Genomic DNA, 27016 nt, shown 5'->3' with positions numbered 1-27016 from the left:
CAGCAGAGAATTTACAATCTACAACAGATTCTTCTACAAGAATTGACGAACAGATAGAAAGTTAATCATGTGCCCCACGATTACAGTGAACAATAATAATATATTAATACCAGTGAACAATTATTATAAGTGAAATGGGAATGACATTTAATCAAAAACTCTATTGGAAGGCACACATCTCAACAAAAGAAACGTAGATATTTATAAGAATACGATAAATGAGTTGGTTAAATAAATCGCATATCACAGCTCTCTTCGGAAAACAAACTTCTTTTATACATGTGTCCAGAAACTCTCCCGACAAACGAAGACCAGAGATTCCTCAGATAATTTCAAGACAATTTAACTCAGTTCAACTACTCCGAAAATGCTTCCTAAGAGAGCTAGAGCTCTTTGAAGATTGCGTCTTGTAATTAGTTTTTTTAAATACCTTCATAACCTTCTCTCCATACCCCCCCCCCATACCTGACCTACCGGTCATAGGCGCCCGTTTTGGATAGGGTAACGATTATTTTATCACATAACTTTTTTTGTCTTTAACTTTTAAGCATTTTTGACACTGGGTTAATAAATTGTGAGGTATCCTAGTGCTAAAAAGTACTGTTGCTTTAAGTTGGTAATATACACGGTTCAAAAAAATCGATTTGAAAATTTTTCTTTTTTTCATATTTGAAAATAATTTTCCCAAAAACGAAAAACGAAAACTGGTACGTTTATTTATCTTCCACATATGAATCGATTTCATCACTTGCGAATTTCTAGTACCGGTCATTTTGGGTAGGTCAGTGGTTATTTTATCGCATATCTTTTTTTTCTACAACCGTGTTAAAAATGCAATTTTTAGCACTCCATAGGAGCGTTAAAAATGCTACTTTAAAGCACTAGTTCTTTAAAAAGACACTGCAGTTAAAAGTGAATTGTCAAATTGTGAAAATTCTACCTTCAACCAGATCAGAAGAAGGTTAAAAAAACACTGGGATGGCTTCTCCCGGTATTTTAAAATACGTTTATTTACAGCTTTCAACAGCAGGTTGTAAATTTGCACATAAATACTTAAAAAATTGAAAAAAATATCTTCTACTAAATTTAGTTGAATAAAGGAAAGAAGTTTAGTTAAATAAATAAAGGAAATAAATTTAGTTGAATAAAAACCTATCCAAATACAATGTATTTATCTTTTCTAGCATTGTTTTTGTTATAGTTATTGGTTGGCCTTAAAGTTGGAGTGTATGTACATACTTTTGAGTAACTTAGTGTACATAATAAACAATGACATAAACAAAACAGTATTACGTAAATAAAGAGTGTTGCTTGTGCGTTCATATCTTAAGTATCTTCTAATCAAAATACAAACTAGATTGTAGAACACAAATATTACATTTCGATTATTTTTTATTTGTTTTACATATATGTTATTACAAGGTGATATTGTAAAATCACATGGCGCCTGTAATCAACACAGATGTTAAAAATAAAAAAGTTGGAAATATACAGGGTGTCCCGAAAAGATTGGTCATAAATTATACCACAGATATTGGGGTCAAAATTAAGTTGATTGAACCTCACTTACTTATATACAGTAGTGCACAAAAAAAAGTTACAGCCCTTTGAACTTACAAAATGAAAATCGATTTTTTTTCATATATCGAAAACTCTTAGGGATTTTTTATTGAAAATGGACATGTGGTATTCTTATGGCAGCAACATCTTATAAAAAAATTAAAGTGAAATTTGTGCACCCCATAAAAATTTTATGGGGGTTTTGTTCCTTTAAACCCCCCCAAACTTTTGTGTACGTTCCAATTAAATTATTATTGTGGCACCGTTAGTTAAACACAATGTTTTTAAAACTTTTTTGCCTCTTAGTACTTTTTCGATAAGCCAGTGTTTATCGATATATTTTGAATATTTGTCGAATCCACCACATATTTGTATATGGTTAAGTACGATTATAGAGACCTGTTAATAATCTGAAAATTTATTTATAATTTGCATTTTTAGGTATATTTTGAAAAAGAATCCACATCTCGATAAAAGGCGACTTGTCAAAAAAAGACTAAGAGACAAAAAAGTTTTAAAAACACTGTGTTTAACTAATGGTACCACAATAATAGTTTAATTGGAACGAAACGTTTGGGGGCTTTAAAGGAACAAAACCCCCATAAATTTTTTATGTAAATATATTAAAAAAGAAGCCACATCTCGATAAAAACTGGATTATCGAAAAAATACTGAGGCAAAAAAGTTTTAAAAACGTTGTGTTTAACTAATGGTATCACATTAATGAAGTAATTGGAACGTACACAAAAGTTTGGGGGGGTTTAAGGGAACAAAACCCCATATAATTTTTATGGGGTGGACAAGCTTCACTATAATTTTGTTTTAAAATGCTATTGCTACAGGAATAATACATGTCCATTTTCAATACAAAATCTCTATTAGTTTTTAATATATTAAAAAAAATCGGTTTTCGTTTTGTAACTTTAAAGGGCTATAACTTTTTTTATGAGCACATTTGTACTGAGGTAAGTTAGGTTCAATCGAACTATTTTTGACTCCAGAATGTGTGGTATAATTTATGACCAATCTTTTCGGGACACCCTGTATATAGACCAGTAAGAGTCTGTGAAAAAACGTCTATTTTTGGATGTGAAAGGTGGCATTCGGATTTTTGCAGATAAAGTTAGGTGACACGTTCAGTAATAATAATTGACTTATGCTCCTTCTCAAATATGATCTATATACATTAATAAAAAAATTAAAATATTTAAAAATTTCGAAAAACGTCCATTTTTTTCTGCTTTCTTTGCTTATAACTTTAAAACGATTCTTTTGGAACAAAGTCGTACAGAAATAAAATAAAGATAATTGAATTTTGTATGATATACGACTGGTCAAAAATGTCGTTAACGTATTACCTTTTCTGCAATATAGCAATAAATACAAAATAAGGGGGCAAAATACGCCTGTTGTTATTCAATGTTTTTAACCACTTTGGTGGCACTTAGAACCTTAGTAATTCGCTTAGGAAATTCTTTGTAACATACTTAAACCGTATACCAAATTTCATTAAAATCGACCTAATAGATTTTGCATAATAAATTTGCAATCTAAATGTTTTTAAAAAAGTTCAAATTTTTTAAAATCTTTCTGAACAAAAAGTTCATTTAGAAGTTGTCTAATTTTTTTACATATAAAGAGGTGCTGTACCTATCTAATACACTTTACAGAATTAAAATCGGATTATTTAAGGGGCCTCAGCAATGTTTTAAACTTATAAACAATTTTTTGGCTTATAAACAAATAGCTTTGTTTAATAATAAAAAAATTAATTTTTAGCAATGCAAATAATTAAAACCGGTATAATTTGACTTAAACTTTCAAATGCTGTCAGCAGAATTGCTATTTTATTTTTTAATCAAAAGTTATTCGCGTTCAAAAATTGCAATTTTTCGAATTTTTGAAAGTTCCACTGCGTTTATCTCGAAAACTATGCATCCTACGAAAAAACTTGTAAGAACATTTTTTGCTTAGAATTACCCAAGAAATACAAAAAAATGTTTTATTTTGCGAAAAATCGATGTTATGTAATTCCTCAAGTTCTTTGTTTATAACAATGTTATCGACATCCGGATCAACTGTTACCCAAAAAAATCATGTTCTACGGGTCAAAAAATACATAAAAATCTTGGGTAAGTCCATCTAAATAAAGGAGCCCGTAGCACCCCCTCCTGGCCTCAGGACAAATTTGTTTATAAGCCAAAAAATTGTTTATAACTTTAAAACATTGCTGAGGCTGCTTAAACAATCCGATTTCAATTCTGTAAAGTGCTTAGATAGGTGGAGTGCTTCTTTATATGTAAAAAATTGACAAATCTTTGTATGTTCCAGTGTTTGTTGTGCAAGATTTTAAAAAATTTTAATTTTTTAAAAAAAGTTTAGATTGCAAAATTATTATTCAAAATCTAGTAAGTCAATTTTAATGAAATTTGGTGTACGGTTTTAGCACATTACAAAAATTTTCTAAGCGAATAAGGAGGGTTCCAAGTGTAACCTAAGTGATGGAAAATCATTGAATAAGGACAGGCTTGTCTTGCCCCCTTATTTGATATTTATTGCTATTTTGCCGCAAGGGTGATAAATTAAGACATTTTTAACCAATCGTATCTGATAGAAAATTTAATTATCTTTGTTTTATTCCTATACGACTTTGTTCCAAAATGAATCGTTTTAAAGTTACAAGGAAAAAAAGTAGAAAAAAAAACGAAATTTTTTGAAATTTTTAAATATTTTATTTTTTTTTATTAATGTTCCGGGCATATTTGAGAAGGAGCATAAATCAATTATTATTAACGAAGTTATCACCTAACTTTATCCGCAAAAATCTGAATGCCACCTCTCACATCCACCTAAAAACAAATCCTTACTGGTCTAATATACATGTAATATTTATTCAATTTTTCCCACAAAAAAACTAACTAGTAGTCATTCGCATCAATGAAGGATTTCTTTTTATTGTCATTTATACAGGGTGTTTCATTGGGAAACGGAAATACTTTACCGGTGAATAGCGGTCACTGAGCCGGTTCTAGATATACTACATTTTTTACCCTACCGACTTTTATAACCGCGTTACAGGGTGTTTTATCGATTTTGCCCATTTTTTACTTAAGCCATAACTTTAGAACCACCCTGTATATTTGGTTGATATTTGGTACACATGTCTCATTCAAAACTCAAACAACCGACATACTAACCATAAGAAAAATCCAGGTCCGGATTAACAAACAATTATAAAGTAATTGTGACCTTAAAACAACACCCTGTATATTCAAATTTTGAAAATCTGTTTGCATATTTGAAAAGAGCACAAAAAAGTAAGTTTAATGGATTGATTCAATTTTTCGGCCAGACAATTTTATGGCTTTAATTTTGAAATTATATTGAATTTTTTAAGAACTATGACATTAAAAAGCAGGTATTATTAACTTTTAGTTATAAATTATTAAAGTTAATGAATAAATACTCATTATAAAAATAATCAACACTTATTTACCACATTGGCACGACCAAATTACTAGTGACAAGAAAAATCCAGGTCCGGATTAACAAAAAAATATAAAGTAATTGTGACCTTGAACGAACACCCTATATATTGAAATTTTGAAAATTTGTCTGCGCATTTTAAAAGAGCATAAAAACTCTTATTAAAGGTTAATTTTAATTTTTTCGCCGTTAATTTAATTACATCAATTTTGAAATTACCTTGAAATTTTAAAGAACTCTGAGATTAAAAACCAGGTATTATTAACTTTTAATAATTTAATATTAATGAATCAATACCTATTTTAAAAATACTTAATACTTATTTACTACGTTGGCTTCATATATTCTCTGGACTTGTAGCTGTATGCACATCATTAAAAATTAAAATTGCGAGAATTGGGATATTTTAATGATTTAGTAAAGAATTAAAAAACAGCTATATCTAACAAAAAAAATTCGATTAAACAATTCAACAATTTAACATAAATTAAAAATATTTGAAATATAACAGTTGCTCAAAATATCCGCCATTTTGTTCGATGCATTTCCTTGCTCGTTTTAAAAGATTTCGAATCGATTTCTAATTACCTTGGGATTGTTCTTCAGTTTTCTGGCAGCTTCTTGTGACCTTGACAGAATTAATCAATATTATTTCAAAATTGCCGTAATTAAATTATCTGCGCAAAAATTTGACATGCACCTTTTAACGCAGTTTTTATGCTCTTTTAAAATACGCAAACAAATTTACAAAATTTCAATATACAGGGTGTTGTTTCAAGGTCACAATTACTTTATATTTTTTTGTTAATCCGGACCTGGATTCTTAGGTCGTTTAGTAATTGAATCGTTCCAATGTGCTAAATAAGTATTGATTATATTTAGAATGAGTATTTATTTATTAAATTTAATAATTTATAATTAAAAGTTAATAATATCTTCTTTTTCATGTCAGAGTTCTTAAAAAATTCAATATAATTTCAAAATTAAAGTCATAAAATTGTCTGGCCGAAAAATTGAAGCAAACCGTTAAACTTACTTTTTTGTGCTCTTTTCAAATATGCAAACAGATTTTCAAAATTTGAATATACAGGGTGTTGTTTTAAGGTCAAAATTACTTTATAATTTTTTGTTAATCCGGACCTGGATTTTTCTTATAGTAAGTATGTCAGTCGTTTGGATTTTGAATGAGACATATGTGTACCAAATATCAAAAAAATATACAGGGTGGTTCTAAAGTTACGGCTTAGGAAAGAAATGGGCAAAATCGATAAAACACCCTGTAACTCGATTATAAAAGTCGGTAGGGCAAAAAATGTAGTACACCTAGAACCGGCTCGGTGACCTCTATTCACCATTAAAGTATTTCCGTTTCTCAATGAAACACCCTGTATAAATATAACATTAAACTCATATAAATAATAACTTATAAAGTTATTGCTATAATACATAACTATAGCCGATTCGCTAATCTGAGACACAACTGTCTACACTACAATCACAATAAAGATGCAATAGAAATAAATAAGCACGAGAGCACTCCCAAGTCATGATTTGGGAGTGCTCCTCGAACATTCAACGTGTCTTGATTTGTTTATTTCTATATAGTGAATTTTTATTGTGATTGTAGTGTAGACAGTTGTGTCTTAGGTTAGCGAATCGACTTATAATAAAGTTATTACTAGAATCGTTTTAAACGACCAAACTTTACATATTCAGTTTTAAGACATTATCATCACATCTGTTATAGTTCTTCCATTATATCTTATGTCTTTACACATGCATGAAATTATTCACGAATTACTTTTTATACTAGGTCTCTTTTTTACTCACAGAAACTAGTATTGCAAAATTAAACCGCTTGTCCTTAGAAACCACAATAAGTTAAACGAGGATAAACGATACGGCACGTCTTTGATACCTTGTTTACTATGAATTTTGACGTGTATCACTTTCAGTGATAGTGACATTAGCGCATTTGTTGTGTTTATTGGAATTTATAACTTACATTGTGTTTATTTTATAAACTTATATTGTGTTAAATATATTATAACAAGTTAAGTATAAATGTACAATATAATTTTATAAAATACGTCCAACGATAAAAGCCATTTCCTAATTATTACATTGACAGTATATATTAATGATTATTTCATTCATAGGAGATTCTGACCAATAGAAAGCTACAGAAATCTAAATTAAATCGATAATTTTTGATAATTTCCCGTCGTCAAGTATATTACGTCAGATGCCCTTCGTTGCTAGGAAAAAATACATTCAGTGACATTAATGACAATTAATGTTTTAAAATTTATAAAAGTGATGACTTTCAACAGTAAAATATTTATAACAACTGTGTGTTTAATTGTACTAATTTGTACTTACATAAATAAATTACAATACAATTTTGGTTTTGAACAGTTTTATTCATGAAATAATCGCAACAAATTGCACTCGATCTCTAAAATTAATATATAATTTTTGCACTCGTGACACTTTTGACATAATTTCACTCGCCTTCGGCTTGTGAAATTAAAACTGTCAAAGTGTCACTCGGGAAAAATTCAACAATTTTAGAGCTCTTGTGCAATTACTACTGATTATTTCATTCATAGGAGATTATGACCAATAGAAAGCTACAGAAATCTAAATTAAATCGATAATTTTTGATAATTTCCCGTCGTCAAGTATATTACGTCAGATGCCCTTCGTTGCTACGAAAAAATACATTCAGTGACATTAATGACAATTAATGTTTTAAAAATTATAAAAGTGATGACTTTCAACCGTCAAATTAATATTTATAACAACTGTTTGTTTAATTGTACTAATTTGCCCTTTTGACACTTTGACATAATTTCACTCGCTTTCGGCTCGTGAAATTAAAACTGTCAAAGTGTCACTAGGGAAAAATTCAATAATTTTAGAGCTCTTGTGCAATTACTACTGATAATTAAATATCGACGTACGTTTCACTTAGTGTTTCACTTATACCTTGTTTGCAAATGAATCATGACGTTTGTGTAAAGATTTAATGGAACAACTACACTAATATTATGTGGAACTGTGCACTTCAACAAAAGTAACACTTTTCCTTGGGGGAACACTACCATTGTCTACACTATTTTCCTTGTCATGTTTAACATTTGCATTCAATTTCTTTGGATTCTTTACGAATTCGACCTTGATCTCATCAACCGTTTGCTCTTTTTCCAACAGGTTACATTTTGCTTCTAATTCGAAAATTTTTTCATTATATTCGTACGCATCACCTGCAAATGCTGCACATTCTTCGCGAAGAATTGTGGACAAGTAATAAGCTTGTTTTATGTAGAACAAAGTATTTTTCTTTGACGAAATTGTGAGACATTTCTCTGCTATTTCAATGAAGGTATCAATGAAGAATTTTAAGAGAGCACGTTTCTTTTGGAGGTTGAATTGTTTCTCACATATCCACTGAAAGAAACAAAATAAATTTAAACTTATTACATTATAAATGTGTAAATTACTGGGGCTTGGCAAAATGTCAGGGAAAATAAAAGTTACAGTTTATTCGCATAAGCTATGCACTAAATGTAAACATTAGCTGACAGCGATGTCGTCATCAGGACCATAGGGTGATTGATTAGTGTGATAAAGCTCAGCAGATCCGCTATAGTAATACATAGCAATAAAAGTAAATAACAAAAATTGTAGCCAACTTTGAGCTTCACATTACAAAATTAGTTAGAATGTTACAGGGTGTTCGGTAACATAGTGGCAGAGCAAACGTATGTTTTTTTAAATGGAACACTCTATAGGTATTTTATTTTTTATTCGAAATCTTCTTAACTTTCCCATCAGAAAAATATAAAGGTTTGTTATGTTATACACGAATTTACAAAGGTATAACAAATTTTTTATGAAAATCGTAACAAGTTCAGCTCCCTCCCCCAAATAAAAATCAGCATAACAGCAGTGGTTTATTGGTGCCATATTTTTTTGTCGATTGTCAAAATTTTTAAGAATGGTTGATATTGCTAATTTTCTTTATATGTAATACAGGGTGAGTCAAAACGCAAGTATGTACATTCTTTTCTTAGAAATTGTAGATGTATTTTATATCACTATCGAAAAGTACCATTACCGTAGATACTTTAATTTTTCCCTATGTCCAAATTCGTTAGTTTTCGAGATATTTTCATTTTTCAGAGCAAATTGAGGCCATGAGAGCCAGAGTGGCCTAACTGATTTTAACATTACTTTACATAATCAAAGAATTTGATCAGAAGCTAACAATGTTCGATTGTTTTAGTAGTTTTATGTTGAGTAAGAATCATTATTGGTGAACATACAATTACTAAAACAATCGGACATTGATAGCTTCTTTATAATTTTCTTTTATTATGTAAAGTAATGTTAAAATCAGTCAGGCCACTCTGGCTCTCATGGCCTCAATTATTAATTAGGTGTCTAACCTAATAATAAAGGTATGCCTATTAACTGAACCGTTTTTATGAAACGTAGCTTCATCTCCAAATAGTACATTATCGAAGAAATCTCTCTGTCAATTGATTTTATCTAAGGCCCATTCACAAAATAATATTCTCTTTTCAGAATCTTCCTGAATTAATTCTTGGTACAATCGAATGCGGTAGGTAAGGGTGCATTCTGTTTTTTGCAAGAATTCTTTGCACAGGGTAGTAAATTAGTTCGTTTGCTTTGGAAATATTTCGTATACTTGTAGGTTGATTTTCAGTAACTGCCAGCAACACAGTTATTTCGTTTTCGTCGTTTACAGTACTTTTTGTTCGTCGGGTGTTTTTTAAATAACTGAACCGGTGCGGTTAAAAACCAATCCTTAATTTTTCAAAGCTCGCTGTTGTAGTTTGTTGTCTTTCAGGAAACCGTTCATTATAAATTCTTACTAATAATAACGCATTTTTATTGCACTCTCCCAATTCCAGATCATATCTACTATTTCATCAACAGTGAAATTCATCTTAACTATTTAATAACACAATACACAAACAATTATGGTGAACCGTCAGTTTTAGGCAATTCAGTCATGGCGTACTTACGATTTCGAAGAATTTGGATAGTACCTTATTAATAATTTGCTCTGAAAAATGAAAATGTCTCGAATACTAACAAATTTAGACATATCGAATATTATACAAAAATTAAAGTACGGTAATGGTACTTTTCGATAGTGATATAAAATACGGGGTGTTCCATTTAAAATTACTGAGAAAATAATGTACTTGCGTTTTGGCTCACCCTGTATTCGATATAAAGAAAATTAGCCATATCAATAATTCTTATAAATTTTGACAATAAATAAAAAAATATGGCATTAATAGACCATTGCTGTTGTGCTTATTTTTATTTATACAGGGAGTTGAACTTGTTACGATTTTCATAGAAAATTGGTTATAATTTTGTAAATACCCAGTATAACATAGCAAACCTTTATATTTTTGTGATGGGGAAGTTAAGAAGATTTCGAATATAAAATAAAATACAGTATGTTCCATTTAAAAAATCATGAGTTTGGTCTGCCACTATGTTATCGAACACCCTGTAACATTCTAACTAATTTTGTAATGTGAAGCCCGAAGTTGGCAACAATTTTTGTTATTAAGTTATATTACTATCTATTACTATAGCGGATCTACTGAGCTTTATCACAATAATCAATAACCCTGTAGATGTGGCCTTTTCGTTCAGTTTTTGAATATTTTTGGATAACAGTTACTTGTATAATCGCGTAAATTATTCATTAATTTAAGTAATAGGATAATTTATCACTATCTATGTATTCAGTGATTACAATAATTTATATAATAAAAACTAATAATTGAGAAAAGAGAAAAACTGATAGTGATTTTAATAATATAAGTAGTGTTACTATGAAACGAGTAGATAAATTTTGAACACCTTTAACAACTAAAATAGTTGTTTACGTGCACTGCATGCCTTATTGAATGTCGAATTAGTAAAGTGCGTTCGTGGGTGCCTGTCGGCGACTAGTTGGCGACAAATTAGCAGCAAAACGCATGCGCACTTTAAAATGATATAAATAATATCGTTAATAGATAAATATACAAGGTATATTTACCTAGTATAATTTAATAATTAGTTATTAATATTAATTAAAAGTAAATATACCTTGTATATTTATCTATTAACGGTATTATTTATATTAAGTAAGTGTCCACTGTACCCGCGAACGCAACTGTCCTAGTATAGCAACAACTAATAAGTACATACCTACATGATTACTATTCGCTTTATCTATTGCCGTAATAAAATAAATGTTTGCAAAAAACTTGAAGAAGGAGGTAGAATTAAAACTGATATGATTTAGTTAAAGGAATCAACAATAAGAGAGCAGAAATTAGAAAATTTAACCGAAAACTCAATGAAACAGAAAGGAATTTAAAACTAGAATAAAACTAAGACAAAGAGGGTGATATATTAGGTTTGTTCCAACTCGATACAAAACCGTTGTTTAACGCTTACGAGTATATAATAATTCGTTATTGCGCATGCACGTAACGATTCAAGAACGGTTTCGTATCGAGTTGGAACAAACCTACTGGCAGAACAAAGAGATATATTAAAATTATAGTCTAAATTCTTTTAAAAAAAGTTTCAACGGGAATTAGAACAATCCTGAGGATGAAATAATGGATCAACCAGATAACGATAACACCAGCAAAAGAATGTCACACGTTCAGAGTTTGTGAACATATGACCAAGCTACTAGAAGACGAAAGAGTAACAAATAGTCACAAGATAAAACAATGGATGAGAGAAGAAATACCAGACTACTAGCAAAGAATGGGCTTTAGAAGGGTACTGCCCTGTAACGTTTCAGCATAGGATTTTGTGCACCTACTGAGTAGGTGCATGTGGCCTGACAATGACTACGGTATTTTCAAGGGACAAATAAACGTGACCATCTATTCCATTCAAACTCTTCTTCTTCTATGAGAGTATATCTTCTTTGTTACTAGACTAGTTTTGAAACAAAAAATACAATCCAAGAATAAAGCCGAAAAGAAAGAACAAAACAAAAAATACGAATCGCAAAAGAGAAGTAGGTGGCGGACAAATGTTCGTTAATTAAAGAATTCGAAAGTCGGTATGGCATGTTCTGTGCACAAAAAAGTTTGGGAAATTATTGTCTTGTATAATTAGAAAACCATTAATAATTCTAGTGGATAATCCGAGAAAACTAGTACTGATAAACTAGTAAACATGTAACAGAACTGTTTAAAGATGCCAGGCCAAACGTAGAGGGTAATGCCAAGTTTCTTCATGCCACAAAATCGGCAAGAACCAAGAAAGCAACACGACCAGACAATATTCAGACATAGCTTTTAATACTGAAAACATCAGAAATGAGAACGTTGAGGTCAATAACGGGGAAAACACAGAGACAGAATACCGAACGACAGAATAAGATATCTCTGTAACATACAAGACATAGTACGGTGGGGAAGACAGAGAAGACGGGAGTGGAATCAGCATGTGACGAAAATGGACATCCAGAGAATAGCGCCCTTATAGCCAGAGATTCAAAGCCAACAGGCAAGAGACCAATAGGAAGGCCCTTTAAAAGGTGGTGAGATAGCTGGCAGTCAACGTCACAGCTACGAATACAAGCTCAAAATCGGTTAAGAACAGGTCAGCAGGCCTAATATAAGAAGAAGAAGAAGAAGAGCTTTTAATAGTGATATAAAAAATAATACTACTGGTACAGTAGGATTACAGACCCAGGAATGGCTGACTCTGATTTTACAATGCTTTCGAAGAAATAGTGGACGAATTATGATTAATTAGGTTGATGAACCGCGTGTTAAAGTTTTTTTTCGCATAGTCCGTGGAAATTGGTCTAGCTAGATGAAATTCAGTTTTGCTTTGAAAATGCAATTAGTTGACACCCGTAAGGCAATTTTTACCTTAAATATAGTTTTCCAAAAGTATCATATTCGATATAAGAACTTCGGGGAACGATCGTAACGCACATTTACTCCGATATAATTTGCAAACAGACTTTACAAGATAAATATTTTGAGGTTGAGGTAAAAATCAATACATATTGAGCCGTATTGAGACATATTGAATCGTAGTATCCGGGCCCTTCAAGAATTCTTCAATCATTGTAGACCACTCATCAGCGGTAAAAAACTGTAAAACCGTGGAATTTTGAGAATCAACACCGATTTTAATGACAATTTGAGTTTAATATCTTTGACACTCTTCTTCAAAATCTACCCCACGCCGAACTGCGCTTTTACCCTGGAGGGTGAAAACAACCCCATCGAGGGGATGAAAATTTTTAATCAAAATAACTGGAAATCGATAGAGTGACTAATTCTGAGTAAAATTCTATATTCTGTTCTATAAATTTTCTTTGCAAAATTGACACTTTCAAGTTATTTGCGATTGAAACTATGCACTTTTCATTGAAAAAACTCACGTTTTTCATGAATAACTTAAAAAAATTTAATTTTATAGAAAAAATCATTAAGAACAAAATTGTGGCTAATAAAAAAACAGGTAAATAGGCAGAAGTGTACTTTCGAAGTGTGTAAATTAAATAATTCCTAGCTGAGCGCTTTCGGCTTATAAAGCCATCTTCAGAGCTATGGTCAAAAGGTTCAAAATACCACTATGAAGAGAGATGGATCCCATGAACGATATAAAAATACATTAAAACCTCGATAGAACGGACCTCTATTTAACGGACTTCGGATATAACGGACAAAAAATCCCTTCACATGTATAAAAAGTTTGAATGTAAAAAATATGAGAAATTGAATTCTTCAAGAAAAATCAACAAGGACAGGATCAAAAATTGGTTTCTTTTTAAGAATTTGTACCTGCAGTGAGATAATTTCAAGAGAAAAACTGGGAATACTGCCGGAAGAGGTGAAATGTTTATTGATTGTAGACAACGCTCCTGCTCATCGCTCTGAAAATATTCTACGTTCAGAAGAAAGCAACTTTAAGCTGTATTTTTTACTCAAAAAAATACAACATCGCTTATTCAACTCATCAATCAGGGAGTAATTTTGGTAACCAAACGAATATAATGCTGACAGTTTTTAGATTAACTAATGGTTGTATTGCACGATGAAAATACCTCAGGGGATACAAGAGAGCAGCATAATTTTAGAGAAGTGATTATAAAAAAACAGCAAACTTCAAAATTGCAAACAAAACTTGATTCCTTTTTCAAAGCAGGATTACCGAAAGCAGGTGCGTTGATATCAAACAGCAACGCCATTTCAGAGTAAGACAATTAAATACAATTTGTTTGTGGCTTGTCTTTTTTATTTACATATATTTAAATACAGTGCACATATTTTCAAAAAAAAGTTTTTTGATTTGTTTGAAGCTTATTTTTATATAACGGACTTTCGGCTTTAACTCCCCCCCAATTAGTCCGTTATATCGAGGTTTTACTGTTCTTCTATTTTCTTATTATATGCAGTTTTTTTAATTGATGGAAAAAACCTTGTCTGACTATTGAAAAATGCTCAACTTTGGTGTTGTTTTAATAAAAAAACATAAGATAAACATGTAATAAAAAAACAAAAGAGATTCGCGTTGGAAAACCTAGATAAACCCAATAACGACTGAGTTATTGCTCTTAAAAGGATGGTTATTTTCGAAGAACCTCGAAATGGAGATCTCAAATAACTGGAATGTGGTGCAATTTTTTGGGAAAACTTAAGAGACTTCTTTTAAAGTTCATTAAGAAATTTTTCAAATAAGCTCTGACAATTTTTTTTTGCATAAGAACTGACTGACTTATGCCGAAAATAAAGTCGCTCTTTGCTTTTTTCTTTTTGAAATGTAAAAATTAAACCCTCGTCGTTACAATCCTAATAGAAATGAATAGCTTCCCACTTGAAATTAACTTTATTTAGGTAGAATTGATACGATCCATGTGATTCGACCGGTTTGGAATGCTTAGTTTGGAAAAAATAGTAGAATAAATCGAAAATGACATTATTATAATTAAATAAAAAGTGATTTTTCTTAAATAAACCTAAAGGTATTCATGATACAAAAACAAAAAAAATTAAAATTTGCAGTAAAGGAAATTCTACAATTAATAATAATTTAAAACATTTTTTCGTATTATGAATACTTTTAGATTATGAACTTGGAAAATGTCAATTTTGCAAAAAAAATTTATAAAGCAAAATTTACTCAGAATTGGTCACTCTATTGATTTCCATAGTTATTTTGATTAAAAAAATTTCATCCCCTAGATGGGGTTGCTTTCACCCCCAGGGCAAAATCGCAGTTCGACATAGGGTAGATTTTGACAAAGGTTATAATTACTACCTGAATCCAAATTTTCAAGGAAATCGACCTTGGTTCTCAAAATTCCACGAGAAAATGGCTGTTGATTGGGCTATTGTTGGATTGATCAAGAAAGATATACCTAATAGGGCATGTTCTTATAGACAATTGAAATAAAGCAAATGTCATAGCTAAAGAAGATTGGATATGAATACGAACTTCAAAAAATCTATTTAAATTTTTTGAAAAGGGCCATCTTGCCAGTGTTAGAAAAATCTGATTCGGCACGGAAATAATAATAATAATGACCGGGAAAAGATTGAAATGACTTCACAGTAAATAAAAATTAAAATAGATTAACACTGAATAGAATTACTTACTTCCATGTTTATTGAATCAACAGATCCTTTTCTAGGTTGATCATCTTTGTCATTCTTTTCCCTTTCTTCTTCCTCTTGCCTCTGTCTCAAGATTTTCTGGCGCTTTTTGGCATCTCGTAAGTGACTTACCATCGCTTCTGTATCAGTGAAACGTGGTTTCTTGCGGAGTCTTGACGCAAGTTGTGGATTGGAGAATTCCAACCCAGATTTATTTAGCAGATCGTGCAACTGTTTAAAATTTAAAGGAGGGAAGAAATTTCTCCCGTCTGTATATCTAAGATTTCGTAAGGCTTTTATGAAGTACATCAGGGGAGATTGTAAAATTTCATCCAAAGCCATTAGAGCTCTTCTTATTTTTCTAATAGGTACTTCACTTAAAGTATTTTTATTGGTAACAAAAAAGTCTGGAATACATGGTTTAGCTTGTGATAGATGTGTATGAAGACGTTTGAGTACTTTCAACAATTTAATACCTAGCCTATGTTCTGCCCAGTCACTATAATGGGACTCACATTCCAAAAAGATGAAGTTTCTTATATGATCGGCCGTGAGACCTAAATGCGCAGTCTGAGGTTCTATGAAAGTTTTATGAAGTGTTAGAAGAATGATCAAGCTTTTCATTTGAGCATGACTCATGAAACTTTCCAGATATCTTTGTGCTTGGGGAAAACACAGTTCCCATTCAATATCAGAGTCATTATATTCACCTCTTTTGTATGAATAACCTTTAGGTAGCAGGACACAATCTAAGGTTATTATTTCTTCTACCATACTTGATGTAGGAAATATACATACTTTTTTACCTTCGGAAGATCTTTCTCCTTTAGTCGCGAATTCCAAAGTTTGTTCTAGTGGCCATTTGGCCTTTATAGAAGGTATAATTTCATATGGTATTTTCTTTTCACTTGTAATGGTGTCAAATACAACTTTTTCTTGTATAATTTGAGTTTCCTGAATATCTTCTTCTTGTATATCCAAATATAAAGCAGCTGTACTTAACAATGTATCGTTTTGTGAGTACTTTCTAAAACTCTTCGAATTTATATAAGAAACTGTATCGTATAAATCATCCTCGGAAATTTTTTCACCTCTTAATTCATCCGAGTCCCATGAAATCTTTTTAATTTTCCGATATGATATACAAGTTTTTGGCAAAGCAACAGATTTTGAGGATTGTCTCTTCAGACCATTTAATATGTCCATGGGAGTTGGAGTTCTTAAGTCTGTAAAATTAGTATAAGCAGTATCAGAAGAGTCGTTAGAACTTCTTGAATTAGGTTCTGAGTTATCATCTAAGGTAAGTACGGGTGAACCACTGTAGGTAGGCCTTTCAACTATTTCCTTAAGTCTTATGTATCCTGAAAAATAAAGTTTATTCGCAAATCAATCTGTTATATTGAAAATACATTATCTATTAGAATACAAAAGTTATTAGCAAAAACCACAAAATATTGTCATAACTTTGTTTTTTTTTATTTTTTTTTTGAAAATGTTTTATTTACAATATGTCCTTAAATGAGAACAATAGGTAAATTATTTGACAAAAATTAAATGACCTGTAGAGGGAGATCCAGTAATCACCCTCTTTACATAAATTAAATTAAAACAAGTTAAAATAAGTTTAATTATCACAGATTATTCGAATCTTCTTGCTAGGTCCACTACTTTGAATCTCTTAAGGCGTCTTGCATCAATATGGTCATCAGTGAGGTTGCTGGCTAACTCGTTTGGATGAGATTCTAGTCTCTCGGTATACTTTTTGTAATATTCTGTTATTACTGTTTTTATGGATGGCACATTGAGCTCTATCACATAGTTTGGCACGTACCAAGGGGCATTTAGCATTGTTCTAAGGACTTTGTTCTGAATTGTCTAATTGAACTAATAATAATATCGTATGGTCATAACCAAGTATTAATTGGAGATCAAATCCCTGATGAAGTTGTCATACAAGATTCCTGAACTTGCCATACAAAAAACTCAACCTGATATGACACAGCAGGAAAACAATGCGATAACCCAGTAAGCCAAATGGCACGTGCCGTACAAGAGTTTAATGGAACAAACCCATTTAGCAGACCACCGCTATCACGAATAAACTCTTGTAAGAAACTAGGTGCGCTGTTACAAATTGTGAACACTGAAGTCCTACCTAATTATGTCGTAAAAGCCCACACGTTGGAATATTTGTTTATGCTAATCTACTGTGCAACAACAGCAATTGCTAATGTAATGAGCATTAAGATCAGAACACGACAGGGTACTATTAACGCAAGGACTGGTAACAGAATTTTAGCCTGGGAAAAAAGACTGCTCAGGAGGATTGAGTTACTGCGTAGGGATATTGGTCCAAGTCAAAAAATAGATATGAGGAGTAATAAGTAGAAAAGTTACCAGGAGAGCTGAAGAAATAATGCTAACTACTGCAAGACACTCAAGATATGATCCAGAAAACAACACAGCCCAACAGTGTCTGGATACATTAAAACAAAAACTCTCCGTTTTTTTAGGACGACTAAGGAGGTACAAAGTGACGAAAATGCGACAATGCTCTTTTTGAGAATTCTAAGAAGGCGTTCTATCGAAAACTCAATTTCACCGTAGAAAGTGTCTATAAGTCTTACCCAACTGCCGCCCGCATAACTGCCAAAACTACACTACTACTCTCTACGAACCCTTCACCACTGGAAAAGTTTTAAATATCATCAAAGAGCTTCATAACTGGCAGCTCCTGGACCAGACGGAGTTCATTCATGAGTGCTTATCAACACTAATTAATCATGTTAACTCAGGGAACTACTTATTTAACATCAAAGGATCTTAGTAGTACTCAGATTAAGTAGTGCTTATCAACCCTAATAACCCTAATTAATCATGGTAACTCAGGGAACTAATTATTTAATATCGAAGGATCAAAATAACCCCCAAGATCCAGCTAAATACCGCACAATTACTTGTCTTCCAACTTTGTATAAATTGGCCACATCCTGTGTAACCCAGTGTATCTACCAACATTGTGCTCTAAACAATATAGAGCCTCAACAGAAAGGATGCGCTAAGGGTTCCATGGGTTGCAAAGAACAACTTATCATCGACTCAGTCATTTCTATCCAAGCATATTCCAAAAAAAAAGGATCCTTTTTACCGCCTTCATTGATGACAAGAAGGCTTTTGATTCAGTGTTGCATGAATGGCTAATAGAAATATTGAAACCATATAACGTCGATGATAACGATGATATAGTGATGTTTTTAAAGTATATAATGACTAGAGTGGAAGACTAAAATTCACCTATTTGTCACTAAAGATATACAATATACATGTATGTACATGTACATATGTATGTAAGTGTGTAAAGATGTATGTAAATAAGGTTGTCATTCGCCTATGGGTAAATAGTATTGCTATATCAATACAGTTCGATTATCTGAAAAAATCGATTTTCCAAACACCCCTGTCCCCCAATTAGTTCTGATAATCGACGCTCTACTGTATTTGAATACTATTTACTCTAGCTAGATGCAAGTATACCTTAAGAGAAAATAGTAGAAGACAAAGCCTTTCGACTTAACAGATTGCAATAGATAAAAATGCGTGCAAATAGATAAAAAAAACTGTTCTTACGAAAAAAAAAAAAATTACGTAGCTGAACTTTAAAACACATGTGATTAGATTACAAAAATTAGATTAATCATTCGTCTGAATACGTACTACTTTGATTTTAAATTTATATATAAATATACTTTTACAGATGTGTAAGTGTAGGAACACTTCATTGTTTTCTATATGTGTGGCTAATAATCAATAAAATACCTAAGTAATTAAAAAATTACTTATACAGGGTGATTGATTATTGGGGTAAAGCTCAATAGATCCGCTATAGTACAGAATGAGACGTTTCATCGCTGCCGTTTCGATGCCGCCGATTCATCGCCAGTCCATTTTATCGCCGTTCGTTTAATCGCCAGTTAGTCAGTTGATTTTGTATTATGGGAGATAACACGACACAACGTTAAATTCAGTTCAAAACTTATGACAATTAAAAAGATAAAAAATATTATTATATTTACTGTTCTATTTCTACTTCCCCTAAATTTTATACTAAATAGTACTAAATTTGTAGTCTTAAATGGCCTTTGTAGAAATATATAATATATATATATATATATATATATATATATATATATATATATATATATATATATATATATATATATATATATATACAGAGAGAGTCTGTAAAGTGGAATAAATTCAATATCTCAAATACTAATTGTTTTTTTGGAAAATGCTCAGACCCGTCGATTAGTATTTCAAATTGTTCTTTTTGACATTCAATAAAAATGTATACAGGGTGTCCCAATTTAGAGATATGACGTCATCGTCGATTTTCTTAAATGGCAACACTGTCATTTTGATAGCTAATTTGATAGGGTTTGTAAAGTTATACATAACTGCAAAATATCAAATTTTTATTCTCTACCATTTACAAGATAATAGAAAATAACAAAGTTATATCTGTAATTTGGAATATATTCAATAATTAAAATACTAACTGTTTTTTTGAAAAATGCTCAGACCCGTCGATTAGTATATCAAATTGTCATTTTTGACATATAATAATAATGTATACAGGGTATCCCAATTTAGAGATATGACGTCATCGTTGATTTTCTTAAATGGCAACACTGTCATTTTGATAGCTATTTTGATAGGGTGTGTAAAGTTATACACAACTGCAAAATTTCAAATTTGTATTCTCTACCATTTAGATGATAATAAAAAATAACAAAGTTATGAAAAAGAAGTAATCAACTAATAATTGAATTTAATTATTTCAATAAATTAAGCAAAAACTCATAATGTTGCCCTCAATTATTGTCAAATTGTCAATGGGCAACGTTATGAGCATTTGCTTAATTGAAATAAATAAATTCAATTATTATTTGATTACTTCTTGTTCTTCATAACTTTGTTATTTTTTATTATCTTGTAAATGGTAGGGAATAAAATTTTGAAATTTTTCAGATGTGTATAACTTTACACACGCTATCAAAATAGCTATCAAAATGATAGTGTTGCCATTTAAGAAAATCAACGATGACTTCATATCTCTAAATTGGGACACCCTGTATACATTATTATTATATGTCAAAAATGACAATTTGATATACTAATCGACGGGTCTGAGCATTTTTCAAAAAAACAGTTAGTATTTTAATTATTGAATATATTCCAAATTACAGATATAACTTTGTTATTTTCTATTATCTTGTAAATGGTAGAGAATAAAAATTTGATATTTTGCAGTTATGTATAACTTTACAAACCTTATCAAATTAGCTATCAAAATGACAGTGTTGCCATTTAAGAAAATCGACGATGACGTCATATCTCTAAATTGGGACACCCTGTATACATTTTTATTGAATGTCAAAAAGGACAATTTGAAATACTAATCGACGGGTCTGAGCATTTTCCAAAAAAACAATTAGTATTTGAGATATTGAATTTATTCCACTTTACAGACTCTCTCTGTACATATGTTACACTTGAAGTTTCCGCGGGAGCTATATGTGCTTTCTGTTGTTTTCCGGGTTTGACTCGGCGTTGAATAAGTTTGGTTTTGAGAAAAACCATTATTTTGATGACGTTTCGGCAAGATCTCACTTGCCATTGTCAAGTCAGGTAGTTCCGCTTCTCGCTGTTGCTTGAAGTAGACTGAATTTTTATTCACGATACCGTAACTTATATAGTTGATCCTGATGTATTTGCTTGACCTGCGCGTCTCTTGGATCTTGTGATTGGTCCAGTATATGTTGGGGGGTCTGGAAGGGTGACACGCGTAGATGTCGCTGCTTCATTTATTTTGGTCTTTTTCTTCAGTACCGTTTTCCATGTTGTAGGAAGCCGTTGCGCATCATCTCTTTGGTTTAGACCGTTGGGATTTCTATCGATTCTCTGATTTCACGTTTTCTTTTTATTTCTATGTTAGCTAACATCGTTGTTTGATTCGGGTTTATTGTATGTCCTGTATTTGCGACATGTTGTGCAAGGGATGACGTGGTTTCTCCCCTTTCGATGGCATTTATGTGTTCTTCTCGTCTTACATGGATTCTTCGGTTGGTCTGTCCAATGTACGACTTTCCACAATCCCCACACGGAATCTCGTATACTCCTTGACTTTCTAACGATATTTTGGTTTTTGGTGTTGGTAGAATAGTGGAGATCTTTCTGTCGGTGTTAAATATCGTTTCTATGTTATGTTTTCTCAGCACTCTACCTATTTTCTCTGTTGTACCCTTAACATATGGCAGAATGGATTTGCCGATCGGTTTTTCGTCTTCTGTTGGGTCCTTCATTCTTCTTCGAGCATTTTGAGCTTTTTCGATGGAGTATGTTGAGAACCCGTTTTCTCTTAACGCTGTTTTCACATTATTGTATGTTAGCTAACATAGAAATAAAAAGAAAACGTGAAATCAGAGAATCGATAGAAATCGAAAGAAATCCCAACGGTCTAAACCAAAGAGATGATGCGCAACGGCTTCCTACAACATGGAAAACGGTACTGAAGAAAAAGACCAAAATAAATGAAGCAGCGACATCTACGCGTGTCACCCTTCCAGACCCCCCAACATATACTGGACCAATCACAAGATCCAAGAGACGCGCAGGTCAAGCAAATACATCAGGATCAACTATATAAGTTACGGTATCGTGAATAAAAATTCAGTCAACTTCAAGCAACAGCGAGAAGCGGAACTACCTGACTTGACAATGGCAAGTGAGATCTTGCCGAAACGTCGTCAAAATAATGGTTTTTCTCAAAACCAAACTTATTCAACGCGGAGTCAAACCTGGAAAACAACAGAAAGCATATATATATATATATATATATATATATATATATATATATATATATATATATATTCTATAACACTATAAAACAATGTTGAAATTATCGGGAAATGCGGTCTGTGGTTGAAACTACATTTAATTCTGTTGAATTCGATATTTCGATGAGTATTTATTAATTTTTCATCTTCATCAGGAACAAACTACAAAATTAACTAACAGTTAGGTACAAACATAATATTACAATGATATAACTTACGAATTGTTGTAGGTATGTTATATAAAGCAATTTAACTTAAAGCTATGCATGTCGTTTCACGAGAACGTCGAAGGCGGCACTGAATCAGGTATCTTTTCTCACATGTGTTAAGGGCCAAAAGTTCCAATATCGTTCCAATATATATATATATATATATATATATATATATATATATATATATATATATATATATATATATATATATATATATATATATATAAAGTAGTTTGGTATTATTGACTGACAATATGTAGATACAAGTTTTTATTGAGGTTGCAGTCAGTGTAAGGGGCAGGATGAGAGAAACTCTTTGTTACAATCGAGCTTTCGCAAAATTTATTTGCTTCGTCAAGATTAGCTAAAATGAGTATATAATTATAAATACAATGAAATTAAAGATAAAAGAACATTGTATAAAAAAGCACAAAAACTTACAACGTGAGGTTAGTTCATTAATTTAACATTTCCATAAAACATAATTATATAAAAATATCCTTATTTTAATCGTTTCCAAATTTCAATGTTTTAATTTTTACAATTTCTAATGAAAAATTTTGATTTATTAATTTAGTTCTAAATTTGATTAATGCCAGAAAGACACTCAATTAATGTCAATAAGACATTAAATAGGTATCTGTTTATTTTATTTTAAGTTGTTAAAAACTAGTTTTTTGATTATTACTTACTAGCGCACTTTAAATTATGGAAGGTATAGATATATATATATATATATATATATATATATATATATATATATCAAGCAGTAATTCTTGAGGATGCAGTCAATTTTTGGCCCACAAGATAAAGAAAACTCTTTGACTTACTGTCAAGCTTTCGAATTTATTTTAATTATTTTTCAAGACATCTGTTGATAAAAATATACAAATATAAAAATTATGTACTTACAATTTTCTTAATTACTTACTAGTCGTGAGATTACATTGGAAAAATTAGGAACTTTACTAAAAGGACAATCATGCACATATAAAAATTCATTTTAAATACTTCAATTATGTTGTCATGTTTGAAATATGTCAGGAAATATATAAAGTGTATATACTTTATGTAGAAGGAAAGTAAAACTAGTAACAATATAAATTTTTATTAGATTTTATTAGTTTGATATATGAAAAATAAATTAAGTTCAATTAGTCCAGTCAATTTGTCTAAAGTATATATAAATTTTGATGTTTGATTGTATGATAGAAAATCAGATTATGATGTGCTAATTTTTTTGTTGATATGCTAATATGTAACAATAAATGTTACTTAATTTGTCTATATCGGATTTTCTATTTATACATTTTTTATTTTTTTGTATATGTGTCATTTCTATAAATAACCTCTTCTGTTCATTTTTTACCCTCTGTAGGATTGACGCTTGTGAAAAGTTAAATGTATGATTTAAATTAATTGAGTGGTCGGCTAACGCACAAGCTTGTGATTTATTTGTGTTAATATCACTTCTGTGAGAAATTATTCTACTGTGTAATGTACGAGAAGTTTCTCCTATATAAACTTTATCACAGTCTGAGCAAGGTATTTGATACACAACTTTTGAACTTTCCTTAGTCGTTAGAGGATCTTTAGTTTTAGTGTATAGTTGTGCTATAGTTTTAACATTTCTGGTAGCAATTTTCATGTTTTCCAATCCTTTAAATAATTTTAGAAGTTTTTGTGTTAAGAATGGAATATAAGGTAAAGATCCAAATGTTTGCGATGTTGCTGGTACTAAGGTGTCAACTGTTGGGCTATTATTTATTTCTTGGCTTGTAATGATGGAAGGTGGAGAGGTTGCAGTACTAAAAATTAATTTATTAAGTAGGCCTACCGGATAAGAGTATTTTTTTTAAATATTTTTAAATATTTTTATTAAGATAAGAATATTTTTCATATGTCAAACTAATAAAATCTAATAAACATTTATATTGTTACTAGTTTTACTTTCCTTCTACATAAAGTATATACACTTTATATATTTCGTGACATATTTCAAACATGACAACATAATTGAAGTATTTAAAATGAATTTTTATATGTGCATGATTGTCCTTTTAGTAAAGTTCCTAATTTTTCCAATGTAATCTCACGACTAGTAAGTAATTAAGAAAATTGTAAGTACATAATTTTTATATTTGTATATTTTTGTCAACAGATGTCTTGAAAAAGAATTAAAATAAATTCGAAAGCTTGACAGTAAGTCAAAGAGTTTTCTTTGTCTTGTGGGCCAAAAATTGACTGCATCCTCAAGAATTACTGCTTGATATTTAAATATACAGTCAAGAATACCATAATCTTATATATTGATGTGATCTTGATTATTGATATGAGATAATATTCTTATATGTCATTTAATTTAATCAATGCATTAATAATAATCTAATTAATTTACCAGATCACATATCAATATGTTTTCAATCTCAGGGCTTTTTATAAAATTAATTACTTACTTACGTGGCTTCTAAGTATTTCTCAATGGTTCCTAATCGGGATAGGAAAGAAAAGAGTAAAATAATACACACATATGGGTTACAATTATAATCAAAATATTGTTTATTTTATTTAAATGGCAATCACTGCTTAATATTTGCTATATCTTATTATTCTTAAACATAACATTTACACATGGGAATCTTATTTCCTTTTGGTTTCCAATTGAAAGTTTTTATTAACATTTAACTATTAGGATTTATTAGCAACAATTCTATTTAAGTTTGATGAAGCTTTTCTGATATTATTTATTATGTTCTTCAATTTATAATGTGGTATTTAATACGAAAAACCCATACATTCATGTCCAAACAAATGAGACTGACCTTTTTCTGGTGAACTGAGAATGTCTTCACACAAGACCCGTTTCCTGCTATCCTTGGCTGCGATCAAAACCTCGTCCTGGCTTTCAGTAATGTTCTCCTTTGAAGATTAGCTCGTATAGCTCTCGCTCCTGCTTCTGTCGTGATGCTGTATTCTACCTTTTTCGAAACTGCAATCAGCTACCGGGACACTCTTGGCTCAAGGAGGTTCTTTTACTCTCAACCTGGCCTACCTCTCGTTCCACGATAGATACTCCACACTCACGGAACTACACCGGCTTTCTCACTCTCCGTACACTACCGTCTACTACTGGACTTCACTTCTCGACAGCTCAAAACATTCTGATCTCTATTTGTCATTCATTCCCCTACTTTCTAAATATCCCTTCCAGATTCACAAATCAACCTTCCACCACCAACTCTCATTCGCAGTCTTCCTCAAAACCAATTTTTAATCTTTCTAAATATGCTTAATGGATTTCAAAGAAAATAGTTAATTCCCATTCTAAAATTACTTTCTACTATTTACAAAATTTAATGACCTATTCTCTATTTCCACTAAGTCTTATTTAGCATCGGCTAATGATCGAACCTTCCGCGAACAACGATAATGACCTATTATCGATTTCACTTGAGTTTTATTTAGCATAGGCTAATGATCGAACCTTCCGCGAACAACGATAATGGTACGCGCCATTCACTTTGTTTTTTCTAAGCGCATTGTCCCGAGTTCCGTAAGCTTTTTCTAATCACTTCTTAAAATTAAATATAACAATTTGTTGTATACAGGTTGTTCTAAATTTATATGCCCGTGGTTGAGAAAATTGAAAATATTTTATATTAAATTGAATTTTGTTTATAATTATCAAATTTTAATTTTCATATCAAATAGAAATATAACAAATCCCCGCCTTGTATTCGATAAAATTTATCTGCATTTTTAAATAAATTTTCTCGAGGCAAAACCAACTCCCTGTATATTTCCTTACTTTAATCTACGTCTTATACCCTTTCTTCTTGTATTACTCTAATTAGTCCCACCTGTAGAGTAATTGTTTCCTTATTTTCAGTGTCCTCATCCTGTGTTAGAGTGTCGGCTATTATGTTGTCTTTCCCTTTTTCCCATATCAATCTTCTGTATTTTTCCTCAGATTTTTCACATACTTTTACCGTGTATTCTGCATCCTCGTTTTCATATGCCTCCTCTTCAAATGCCACTGTTTCGATCATATCTTTTTCGCTTTCATTTGTTAGCTTTATTTCTTCTTCTCCTGAGCTCATCTCTTCTTTTGAGGAATCCCAGTTTTCTTTTGCTTTTGATACTCTCAATTTTTCTTCTTCTGGGCTCAACTCTTCTT

At 31.1% G+C, this 27016-nt stretch overlaps 2 protein-coding genes across 2 annotated transcripts in view; one reads left to right on the top strand and one right to left on the bottom strand.

The window, feature by feature from the left end:
- Nucleotides 1-27016, top strand: part of LOC114336164 (CAD protein) — a 206016-nt gene that overhangs the window by 96971 nt on the left and 82029 nt on the right. The gene's annotated exons all lie outside the window — the stretch shown is intronic.
- Nucleotides 993-27016, bottom strand: part of LOC114336165 (uncharacterized) — a 49327-nt gene continuing 23303 nt past the window's right edge. The window contains exons 3-4 of the mRNA XM_028286494.2: nucleotides 15732-17089; nucleotides 993-8499 (exon numbers count right to left, since the gene is read on the bottom strand). Coding sequence (XP_028142295.1) covers nucleotides 8098-8499; nucleotides 15732-17089 — 1760 coding nt within the window. The 3' untranslated portion in view covers nucleotides 993-8097. The remainder of the gene's footprint in view (nucleotides 8500-15731; nucleotides 17090-27016) is intronic.

Source organism: Diabrotica virgifera, chromosome 7 (assembly GCF_917563875.1).
Source record: "Diabrotica virgifera virgifera chromosome 7, PGI_DIABVI_V3a".
NCBI classification, from domain to species: Eukaryota; Metazoa; Arthropoda; class Insecta; order Coleoptera; family Chrysomelidae; genus Diabrotica; species Diabrotica virgifera.
The sequence above is the reverse complement of the archived record's forward strand: the minus strand, read 5'-3'. Positions and strand labels throughout refer to the sequence as shown.